General features: G+C 35.9%; 3 protein-coding genes across 4 annotated transcripts in view; all 3 read left to right on the top strand.

Annotated features, from left to right (window-relative positions):
* Nucleotides 1–6710, top strand: part of LOC113055215 (pleckstrin homology domain-containing family A member 6-like) — a 40842-nt gene extending 34132 nt beyond the window's left edge. The window contains 3 exon segments of the mRNA XM_026221297.1: nucleotides 266–408; nucleotides 1164–1260; nucleotides 3835–6710. Of these exon segments, the coding sequence (XP_026077082.1) occupies nucleotides 266–408; nucleotides 1164–1258 (238 nt within the window). The 3' untranslated portion in view covers nucleotides 1259–1260; nucleotides 3835–6710.
* Nucleotides 6711–7785: 1075 nt separating this feature from the next.
* Nucleotides 7786–9511, top strand: LOC113055217 (vesicle transport protein GOT1A-like). The gene is made up of 5 exons (XM_026221299.1): nucleotides 7786–8010; nucleotides 8270–8361; nucleotides 8694–8872; nucleotides 9102–9165; nucleotides 9349–9511. Exons 1-5 carry the CDS (start codon nucleotides 7986–7988, stop codon nucleotides 9388–9390), a joined length of 402 nt encoding a protein of 133 aa, XP_026077084.1. The 5' UTR covers nucleotides 7786–7985; the 3' UTR covers nucleotides 9391–9511.
* A 306-nt stretch (nucleotides 9512–9817) lies between these two features.
* On the top strand, nucleotides 9818–11648 carry kiss1 (KiSS-1 metastasis suppressor). Of its 2 annotated transcripts, XM_026221300.1 has the most exons (3): nucleotides 9818–9984; nucleotides 10774–10888; nucleotides 11192–11648. In XM_026221300.1, the coding sequence occupies exons 2-3, from the start codon at nucleotides 10804–10806 to the stop codon at nucleotides 11452–11454; spliced, it is 348 nt and encodes a 115-aa protein (XP_026077085.1). In that variant the 5' UTR covers nucleotides 9818–9984; nucleotides 10774–10803; the 3' UTR covers nucleotides 11455–11648. The 2 variants fall into 2 exon arrangements, with proteins under 2 accessions (XP_026077085.1, XP_026077086.1); XM_026221301.1 differs by lacking the exon at nucleotides 9818–9984 and having other exon boundaries at nucleotides 10418–10888.
* The last annotated feature ends 700 nt before the right edge of the window (nucleotides 11649–12348 follow it).

Here is a 12348-nt window from a genome sequence, read left to right on the forward strand (position 1 = left end):
CACAAACCATACGCAGCACTTGCCGAACAACCAGGGACTGCCAAAGTTCTAAAATCAAGTCAAGCTCTCAAAATATTAGTACAAAAAACACAATAAAAGATTTTTCACTTTTGTGTTCTTTGGAAAATACAAAAGGTTTGGTTTCAAACATCACTGAGTAAACGTTGGCAGAATTTCCTCCTAAGTGAAATCAATACTTAAAAAAATCTGTGTGTGTGTATACATATAATTTTTTTTTTTTATTATCCTGTCTGTCTTTCTCCAGCTTGCAGAATGTGGTGCCAGTGTTGGATGGGCCAGTGGAGGGACACAGTAACCCAGAGCAGCAGCTTCAGGAGCAGGAGAAACGCATTGAGATGTCCTGTGCTCTGGCTGCCGAGGCCTCCCGCCGTAGCCGGCTAATCTCCGGTGAGGAAACCTGCTGCCCTGAGGAGCCTGGGCAAACTGTGACCCCAACTGTCTGACCACTGTCTGACCCTATTGTCTTTCAATGTCACATGCTCCACAATGTCCTCAATTTACCCTTCACCACACTTCAGTGCTGAGGTTGCACTTTAATCATAGTTATTTTTTGACTTAGGAGAACTATTAGATGTGCTATTTTGCAGAAGAAATTTAAATTGAACTGATATATAATTGATCTGGTTCAGAATTCACAACACATTCATCTAGATGTGTGACCTCGGTACTGAAGCACACTGTCTAGTTCCATCTAAATTCACTGAGGAACTGCTGTAGAGTGAGAGATTTTCTCAAATTAACAACTATGAATATTGCTTTGTTGTTGTCACTTAATTTTAAACTTCAGAACATATGAATTGACAAAGGCAGAGAGGACGAACATCAGTTATAAATAGAGAGAAAAATTACAATATATATATTTTTAATTCATCGTGCCTTTGATCTCAGTTTCTAGATTAAGATTTATGGACAACCAGAATTTATAATCATACATTGGACTTTCCTTCATAGTTTTCTTTCATTTCATTCCCTATTTTTTGTAGCCAAAAATTCAATTAGCATGGATTAATTTTGCCTTGTGACTCTTTAGAGAGGACAGTATACGTATATCCACCTCTCTGTCCCACAATTCCTTTTTCATTTACTTCATGGCATATGTTTTCTTTTGACATTTTGCCCCCCATAATTTCACTGCATTGCAGCACAGTGCGTCCCCAGCCCCCCTGCCTCCCCAACCAGCCTGGTCCCTCCCCCTACTGCTGACTACTCTGACTCCTCCCACATCATGAAGGTGTGAAGGTGAGTCCCACCCATTGCACAACAATCCCCGCCCCTTCCTTTCTCTTCCTAGTTCCTCACACAAACTCTCTTCCTGGTCCTGCTCATCACTGCCCTTGCTTTCTTTTACTTTTAGTAGAGCTAGAAATATAACAACACTGAATATTGATGCATTCAAACCACCCTGTTTTGGTAGAAAAATATTCTGGTATGGAAACAATTGCAGCAAAAGTTCTAATTCTTGATCTTGGTTAACTGCACATTTATTACAGGACTTGTGGCTATTCCACAAACAGCTCCTACAAATGTCTTGACTAACTTTCATTCTTTCAATATTTCATATTATCAGCATAAGTTCCAGTGATCAAGTCTTAACACAGTGTTAACAGACTAACTGTAAACTTTGCTGCAATCAGCTCATGGCAAAATAATAGTCAGCCTTGATCAAAACCATGTGACAAAAATGTTGCTGAGTGTTTGAACTATGTTGATCATATCACAGTGGACTTTCATAAACACTAAATTTCTCTTCTGGTCCATTAACAGTTTATTAAAGAACATTTTCACCTGTTATAATCACAGAAACCAGATGCAGCTATTTTGGCAACTGCTGTACAATTTGTTCACCTTATGAATTGTTGGGTCAGAAACACTTGACACAAGTATGTGAATGCAGAAGTGAATGTATAATCATTCACATTGCAAAAGAACAACTATATTAAATGTATTGTATTTGTGTTTCGCTGTTGGTAGCAAACCTCCGAGTTCAAAAGACTCAGGTGGGTAGTAAAGTGTGCCATTAAGCCAGAGATTATTATTCAGGTAGCTATTTTTATAAACATGTTAGCTTTAACTATGTAGGCCCTATCACAAATGGTGTGTTTAATGTATAGTGGGTATAGAAAAGAATCACCCCCTTGAAAAAGGATCACATTTTGTTGCTTCGCAGCATGAAATGAAAACGAACGCAGTTTTTGTTTTATTCAACTGTATTTACTCTGTGCAGCTTATAACATCCAAGTGAAAGATATAACACCAACATGTCAGAATAATAAAAAAAAGAAAAATAATTACTAAGTTGGAAAAAGGACCATCCCCAGTTTTTTGTTGAACCACAATTTGCATTAATTACAACCTTTAGTCTGTTGGGATATGACTGTACTAACTTTGCACATCTAGACTTTGCAATATTTGGACACACAATGACAACTCTTTGTCATGCTTCAGAGTTGCTGTCGGCCTCTCTGACCAGTTTCCCCCTGTCTCTTTCATCCAGTTTGAGTGACGTCCTGATCCAGAGAGGGTCTGTGTTGTACCAAATACCTTTACTGTACTTCTTAATAGTAGACTTCAATTCTAGGCATTGATAAAGCCTTTTTTTATATCCATCTCCTGACTTGTGCCTGTCCACAACTTTATCCCATGAGATCTTTTGATAGTGCCTTGCTACTAATAGTTGATTGTTTGCTTCAGGTGCACTACAAGGACTGAAATGCTCCAGGAAAGCTCTTTTCATGCTGAGCTGATCATAAATACCACAGCTGACCACAAGCTAAAGTCAAATTTGTGTACCATTGAGGTGATAAGCTACACCTGATTGAGTTTATAAGCCATTTTTAGGAGCGGGGGTCACTTTTTTTTTACATGTTGGTCTTCATTTCAGGCTGCAAAACAACAAAATGTGATTATTTTAAAGGGGGTGATTATTTTCTATATACGCTGTTCCTCTTTAGTTCTCAACCAACGGTCGGGGGCCCACTAAGGGGCCTTGGCAAACTTTCAAGGAAACTTTTAATTGGCTTAATATTTATTCACACCCTAATTAATTAAATCCTTCAATACTTCAATAGCATTGTTTCTATTTATTCCAAGCTCTAAAATATTTAAGTGTGCAAAAAATTGTGAATACTTTGCATTCTTAATATGCTCTTTTGCCAAACCCACACTGATTGGACTTCCCACCGCACTACTACCCAGAAGTCTGTGTGGCCAAGTGTAGAACACATGGCTGAGAGTGCCATCTGAGACAGATTCATTCTTTTAAAATGTTTTGCTTTCCATGACATAATAAAAAATTGTCAGTATAAGACAATTTATACTCATGTCCACTAAAGCATCCCCTGGTGGCAGCACTTTGCATTATCAATTGCAGTCTGATACATCATGCATTTTTTTACCCCAAAATTAGAACTGTCATCATTTGCTAAGCCCTTTCACATCCTGTATGACTTTCTTCTGTGGAACACAAAATTATCAGTACAATGAATATCAGTGGGGTTCAGTGTTGTTTCAGACTCCTTCATTGACTTTGTATGGACAAATGAGTTGAGTTGAATCATTCTTCAAAATGTCTCCTTTTGTGTTACGCAGAAGAAGGTACTTCATACAGGTTTGCAATGACATGATTAAATGGTGACAGAATATACATTTTGGGAGAACTATCTCTTAAACATTTATAGATGCATTCACATTCTTGCAAAGAGTGTGTTTCAGCCCTCGTGAAAAACATTCAGCTGAACCAAAGAAAAACAAGTCTCTAACAATACATTTGTTCTCCACTTATCTTTGTTCTCTCTTCTTCTTCCATTTTCCCAGCTCAAGCTCTTGCAGCTGTCAAATTTGAGGTTGAGCCCTTCTGAGTATCCAGCAGTCAAAGAAAAGATCACTGAACACCAAGAACATTTTGTTTTGCCTCCACCAAACATTGTATTTCCTTTGATTATTTACCCAACACCATGCAGAGAAATATTTAAAAATGTTGGGATGTCTGTGGAGGGCTGTTCACAAGCGAGGTTATCTGCCTCCACATCTCCTCACAATCCTCATTCGGAGTACGTAACCCACGGCAGAACTTTGAATTCAATTAATCATCTGCTTTGACTTGATCTCGGAGGATGGCAGTAATATTACAAAAGCTACAAACTAGCCAGGAGTGGACGATGTTTACAGATTCATATCTACTCTCAGTCAGATTACTGACTGGAGTACATACAGCAGAATCATGCTACAAATGCTGGGTACAGCTGCTCAGGGCGGATTCTTGCAGACACAAGCACGTTTGCGACAGGACGGAGCATGACAGAGACCGAGCTGCAAACAGAGGAAAAAAGCCATGCTTGAGGAAGTTGTGAAAACCAGACTAGGGAATACAGCAAAGTTGTCAAAGCTCAGTTCATCTGTTAAACATCAGAAGAGGGATTTGGGACCATTAGTATGATAATGATCTGTGTTCAGAACTAGCCGCAATCAACCCCTGATTTTTGAACAGAACTCTCGGGCTACGCTTACACGACCACGATGTAGTTAAAAACAGAAAGGTTTTTCCCTTATGTTTTTAAAAAGTTGAATGTATACACAACATTTAAACATATCCGCGAAAATCGCCAAAAACGCTATATTACGTATGGCAGGCCAGTAGTTGGCGCTGTCACCTTGTTAGTAAACAGTACTTGTAGGGAAGTGATGTTTATATATTTTATATGATGCTTCTCCGCTGTTGGTTGTAATATTGGCGAAGTAAATCTACACAACAGTACCATGTGCTCCGGCATTGTTTTGTATGTTTGTTTGCGCATTTAAAATCGTCACATACTGCGCATGTTTGCATACCTAACACGTACTATGCACATGCATGACGCCATTGTTTTCAAAGATTGCAGTATTGGGTGTTGACACGGAAACGATAACGGTGGCGTTTTCAAAAATGTACGTTTTCACTCCCCTAATCGCCGCTGTCGTGTAAACGAACCGGCGAAACGCATAAAAAGTTTCCTGTTTTTGGCTGAAAACGTTGTCGTGTAAACGCCCCCTCAGTAGGAGCTTGGAACTGTGGATGAATCCGTTGTTGTCTTGATCCAAAGGATGTTGTTGATGAAAGAAGACTTAGCATTGGGCACTTCTCCTCCATCAACTTTAAGGCCAGACTCACTGTGACTCCTCCTGGCCTCCTCTTTTTCCACTGTCCTTTCTGGTTTCAAAATAGGGCTTGAGAACCCCCTTCCCATCAACACTGCAGTCTCTCAAACCATTGTCAGGCCTTTAAGTACCATGTGTATCTATTAATAAATCAGATATATTGATATGACTATTACTTTAATCTTTGCATCAAAGCCATGTGGACTCGTCATAGTGCTTTTACTGCTAGGAGAGTACCAAATATCGGTACCTTAAAACTTTTGAGCGTGTGTGTTAGATTAATAAGATAAGAAAGCCGAAACATTGAAAGTGTCCTTAGAGTTGTAAGTCTGCTTGTTGAAACAATGCGTGTTCATGCGAGGCCAGCAACTTGCATCACAGCCTGTACATACTGATGTTAAATTATGTAACCTGTTGCCCCAAAAGAATATCAAAGCCCTTATTTGTGGATCGTTGTCCCATTTGGAGATTCATTTGGCTGTTTCTTTTCTGCTGTGACACAGTTTTTGTGTAAATATAGATTAACGTGGAATGAAATGGAACAATATTTTGGATTATTTTTCTATCACAGGTAATTACCTCTGTAATCAAGCAGCTTGCTTATAATTTATCGTAAAGTAAAGAACAATTTGCCAAACCATATAAATCTCCAGTTTTTTTACTTTGAGGTGATATTTCCCCATATCGAAACCTCTAAAATGCCATGCAAGTTGTTAGCCCATTCTGTGCTTTCTAATTGTCTTTTTTTTCATGTGAAATTATTCTGTTTTAACTCTTGACTAAACACTGGCCTCAGCTTGTGTATGATCTGTTTTGTGAGAATTTGTTTGATGAAATTGCCATGTCATAATTATGTCTCTGCAAAATCATGTTATTCTTATTCCAAAGACAAAAAATTACCAACAACCTGAATCACGCTGATACACAGTGTGTGATCTGGGAAAGAGAAAAACAAAGAGTAGCAAATTATTCATTGTAACTTTTAAGCAAAAACAGCCCTGAATGGGAAGACAAAGATCTATTTTTTATCCTTTTTCAGAAAGAGAAAAACAAGATCAGTGCATCGCATATTTTTATATGTACAAAATGAGGTTTTAAAATGATTAAAGAGAGTTTTGATCTGATATATTATGGAGATACTGATCGAGGCTGATATATTTTTAATTTATTGATCCTTTTAAAGGCCTTGTTTAAAAGTCATTTTTAAGTGTTAGTTTGTACGTAATTGGACAAAATGGTTGCAGTTGGACAGTCAAAGCAGAGATGTCTAATATTTGATAATAAAAAAAAAATTATAATAAAAATTGTAGCATATAAACTGGAATTAACTACAGTAATTCAAAATAAGCACATTGGTCTGTGTAAATATGTTTAAATCAAAACACTGTATTTCTTCATATTTGCCGTAACTAATGTTATTTTAAGGGAAAAACGAGTCTGCTTGAGCTATGCAAATCAAACAAAAGACTTCATGTGCTTGCTTTAGAAGTACCCTCATGCAATAAAGTGAATGTATTTAAAACCTTTTTGTAATTAAAACTCTTCATTTATTCATATTCCTTCTCTTCAGTAGAGTTTGTACATCCATAATTGTATTTCGAACACTGTGTTCACTCTACCATACTGCAAATGTCATGATGTTACTTCAGGGTCCAAAGAAATCCAATTTGTCAACTTTAACCAAGAGACATGCTTCTAAAACAAAGATTTCATTCACTTGTCATTGCAAATATGCAAATCTCTCTGGATGTAGATAAGGTTACACTGTATTACAAGTTAAGTTAAACAGAAGCTCTTTTTAGCAACTTGTGAGGTACGCTGGATTAATTTCAGCCAAATAAATATATGAAGCCTATTTATTACACAAATTTGAAGCCTTAGTCTTGTTTTGGCAGTTGTAAATGTAATATGCCGCAATCAAACCCATGATGTTGAGCCAGAAGTCAGACAGCTCAACATTCCAACATGGTTTTTCACAAAATTCCCAGCCACTTATTAAGACCACAATTTTTTTTCTGGGCCACTTGTAACACTGCTTGTAAGAAATCAAGCTAAGTACTGAATATTTGCTTACATTTGCATTCAATTTAAGGATCAGACCTTGCTGGAAAGCAACTATAAACTCTGTGTATTCTGACAATAACAACACAAGCACAAAGTGAAAGCCAAGAAAAATGTGTTAGCAGTTAATGCTACATTACTACATACTACATTATGCGCTTATTTAAGGACTATTCATCAAATAAAGAACACAAATTATTGATTTGTATATTTAACACTGCAATAATATTACAGTAATATTAATACTGAAGTCTTTCATGATCATGCTCTCTACATTTGATAACATACAGAAGAGGACACCAGTTGTGTTTGCACAAATGAGAAAGCGACACTAATTTCTGAAGAAAAAAATCGGAATTATGAGATAATAACTGAGAAAAAGTCAGAATTGTCAGATGCAAACTTGGAATTATGAAAGAGAGAGATAGAAGAGAGAGAGATTTAATCCATGGAAGGAATATTTTTTCATGGGACGCTGCTCTTGACTAATCGGGATCAAGTATTCCAACAAGCCAAGAACTTTTTTTTCTTGTTTTTATTCTTTCATGGATGAGGGTGGAAGGTGAGTGGACACGAGTGAATGGACTGAGATTGAGTGTATATGAGATAAAGTGATCATCAGGCAGAGCGTTCGCTCATCTGTCTAATAGATTTGGTTAATGTTCACCCTACAGTAGGGTTCAAAAGTCAAGCATTTGTGTGAAAGACACAAACCAGTAAAAACCAAGGAACAAAATCCAGGAGATACGAGTCGACAACAGAGAAAAACCATGATCACAATCACAGAGTTTCAGAGTGAGTGTCTTTCTTTCACTGAATATACATTACCCCTGTATGAGTTACTGTACAGTCACAACTCAACTCAGACACATTGCTATTTTCACAATGTAAATTATTGGTGTTCAGTTAAATTAAAACAATGTAAATCAATACATTATGGCCAGTTGACATGTTTCAACACCGTGTTCTCCTTTTTAAATGAGCACAGAAATATGTGTTTTATTGACTAACTAAGAATGCAACTGTAACCAATCTATTCTGACTTGGATTCTAGAAATCGGTGTAGGTCTGTCAGGATTTGGCGTGTTCTTTGTGCTGTTTGGAATACTATTGTACTTTGACTCGGTCCTGTTGGCATTTGGAAATGTAAGTGAAGAAATGATCTGTTTAGACATGACGCAAGAAACTATGTAGATCTTTGGTCACGGGAAATGTTTCTTAAAGGGATAGTTCCCCCAGAAACTGAACTTATTCTGTTCAATCTTGTGTCACTTTTATCAAATATTTAAAATTTTGAGAGTGAGGGTGAAAGACATTTTTATTGGATATTCTTTACTTTTTTTTGGTTTGACTATCCATACATTGCCATCCAGAATGTGGTTCTGTATATATTTATATTCATAAGAAACGTCAAAAAATCTTTCGATAGTGTATAGGCATATATTGTGTATTTTCCAAACTTTTCACTCCTATATCAGATTCTGTTTCTGTCTGGTCTGACCTTCATCGTTGGCTTGAGGAGGACGGCCCACTTCTTTTTCCAGAGACAGAAGCTCAGAAGCTCCGCCTTCTTTCTAGGAGGCGTGGCTTTAGTTCTACTAAGATGGCCTCGTATTGGCATGCTAGTGGAGACCTATGGCTTTGTGCTTCTATTTAAGTAAGTAAATAGTTGAATCATATCCTGTCCTCATGTCAAGGAAGGCAGACGCCTCCAAGATGTTGCTACTTCTAACCAACCAAGATGCATTTTGCCTGAACTAACTGTGGAACCTTTATTTTATTATTCATTAACCTAAATACATGCTATTTCTCTGCTGGAATCATCATTGTTTTTAGATTGTTCCTCTCCTAAACTAGCAAATAACAAAATTCGTTATTGTTTGTAGGTCATTCTTTCCAATGGTTTTTGGATTTCTTGCAGCAGGCTTGAACATTCCTTTTTTAACTACGGTATGGAACAAAAGCCATTTAGCATGCTTGGATCAAAACATTGATAAATGCAACCTATTAAAGTGCAATCAGATGGATTGTTTTATTGTTTTGAATATATAACTCTGCAATTAAACATTCAGTGAGTGACTGAAAAATCTCTATTGTTTATATATTCTCTCTCTCTCTCTCTCTCTCTCTCAGATTTTAAACAAGTTATCTGGAAATAGTTCCTCAATGGTGTAAGAGCAGATGCTGGAAATCTGGAGGTTTTTCTACAGTGAACTGTTCGAATTTTATTTGTATTTTATTTTATTATTACCTGTATAATATGTTGAATAAACTCACCATAACATGTCCAGTGTTCTAGTCAAGAATGTTATTTTTGAGTTTATTTTAAAAATATTTCTTTTTTATTATTAAAAACAAAATTAGGATTTGAAGTGCACAAGATAAGTCTGCACTTTAGTATATTTCCCTCCCAAGATGAAATGTCCAGTGATCTTAAAATCTTGTTGCTCTCAGCCCGCCAAGGTATGAATACAAATGCTTTTCCAATCATCATCATTTCTATTTCATCTTTCTGCTCCCTACAACTTCAATGAACTACCCTCAAATAGAAAATGATATTGAGTTCAAATATATAAAGGCTTTGTGGTTCCGGAATGTGGAACCACCCCGGGGCAAAAAGACAAGATCAGAGGGAAACAGGGGAGGGTTGTGGAGGTCTGCGAGTCACTGAGGAGGCTATGACGCAGGTAATATTGTTGTGTGAGAAAGATAAATTGTATTTGAAGGTTGAATGAACCAAACACATCCTCCATACCTGCAAGTGTAAAGGTAAGCCATTTACTCCCATTGCCATGTCTAGTTGCATAGTTGTCAGTCTATGTGTAAGTTATATGTATTAGGGTTTGGATGGATGAATGACATACATTATTTACATTTGTGCATTTGTCAGATAATTTATCAAAATTATTTACAGTGCATATATATATATATATATATATATATATATATATATATATACACACACACACATACATATGCATGTTAACATTTTGATTTTGTATAGGTGGTTTGGTTAGCCAAGTAGGAACCAAGAGGTTCTGCTCTGAATCTGCTCTTAAATCCTTCTCATGGAGCTTTTTTTTTTTCTCATGCAATAGACAAATGTACAGTTGTTCAGTTACTGTCAATTTCAGCAGCATTTTAAACTGTTCTTATTTACCTTTTATGTCGTTGTATAATTATTGTTTGTTAGATAAATCAGTAGCGTTTTGGTTATTGCAAAATATTTGTATTATTATATTATTGTGTTATGTTATTATTTATTTGTATATTTTTTACATCAGTGAACAGCATTGCATAGGAGCAGATGTGAAAGGCTGATTTCTGATGCTTTTGATAACTCAAATTCTCTTTGAAGTGTGTATCTCCTCTCTCTGTTTGTTTGTGTGTGTGTGTGTTAGGGTTTGTAAGTGTGTGTCTGAGCTTATGAATTGTGTATGAAAAGATACATATAATGTCATTAAAATGTTTGATCTTATACATAAATCCTCTAAAAAGTACCCATGTTTCAGAAAATAACCATATGTGTTGGTTTCTAATTGCATTGCTTTCTTGCAGAAACTAGTTTTGGTTCCAAACGCATTAAAAATGAAGCTACTTACCATCATCTTGATGTTGTCAGTGGCAAATGGTGATCCATACCCTTCAGGCCATTTTCAATATTATTTAGAAGGTAAGTTCAGTGTTGTCTTTGTTAATTGGCAAAAACTTCTAACGTAGCATTAATATAGTTAATATACTGTAGTCTTAATGTAACAAAATACAATGTAACTTCAAAAAATATATATCTAAAATTCTGGATGCATTTTTAAGTTTAATGGAAAAATACTCTTCATGATGTTGATTAAAAAGTGGGATTATTATACATATTATAAGCCTGTATTGGAGACTAGATGAAATGCAGGAACTATAAAGCATAGCTTCGTAGGCCTTGGTCTCATAAGCTGTATCTCTCAATCTTTTGTTGTATTTCTAGATGAAACTCCTAAAGAATCACTCCAGGTTCTCAGGGGAACTGATACTCGTCCCACAGCTGGATCTCCATCTCCCAAGCTCTCAGTGCACTTCTCCATGAGTGCAGATCCTCAGCGAAACACACGGTGGTGGGCTCCTGTAAGACCTTACACAAAAAGGAAGCAGAATGTTGCATACTACAATCTCAATTCCTTCGGCCTCCGCTATGGAAAGAGAGAGCAGAACATGCTTGCTGAGTTTAAACAGAAGATACCTATGAAGTGAGGACCACTGGGCCATGCTAAATCTTGTGTATTGTTCTTTGAGGTTTTATATTAATTAGAAATGATCTGTAGATTGATTTCTAGACAAAACATTAGTGCAATAGTTCTCAGACTTTAGTAACTGTGAGGACACGTTTTGCTAGTAATAAATACAAATGTTTTGTCAAACAATCTGAATAAAAGGACTTTATTATATAATATGATTGAATCAGAGCCTTTTTTCATGGATTTGCAAACTTCTTGTTCACACATGCTGATTACAAACATTGTTTAAAAATTTTCTTATAGTATACATTTATTCAAATATTGTAACTTGAATAGATTTTATAACCACATTGGGTTATCTGATCATTTCCACACACACACACACACACACACACATATGTTGTGTGTTTTTCTTCAATGTGCTTGAAGGCCTGTGCCATAGGTTTTATTTTATTTTTGCGGATATATTTTCAAGTCAATTATGATGATAGTTGAAAACAAGAAATGTATACTATATAGTTTAAAATAAAGCACATCATAATAATCATAATAAAGCCTTTATTGCAAAATTAAACATTTTCTAAATACATTTTAAATCATTGAAAACTGTTAATGATGTACTGGATGTACCACTATATTACAGCAGTTATTTAAACAGTTAACCCGTTTCCTGTAAGATTTGAAAGTTACAATATAATAAAACAGATTTATTCATTTATTTATTTAGGCAAGCACAGATATACAAAAATAACATCAAGTTATTTATAACATCATTTTTTTTTCTTGACAGAATGATTTCATGTGAACAAATATATGAAGATATGAAGATATAAATGATGCTTGAAACAAATCTGTGACATGCAATTCGTAACTTTAGAACAAAGAAATATAGAAATTGAATAGAGAAAAA

Source organism: Carassius auratus, chromosome 36 (assembly GCF_003368295.1).
Source record: "Carassius auratus strain Wakin chromosome 36, ASM336829v1, whole genome shotgun sequence".
NCBI classification, from domain to species: domain Eukaryota; kingdom Metazoa; phylum Chordata; class Actinopteri; order Cypriniformes; family Cyprinidae; genus Carassius; species Carassius auratus.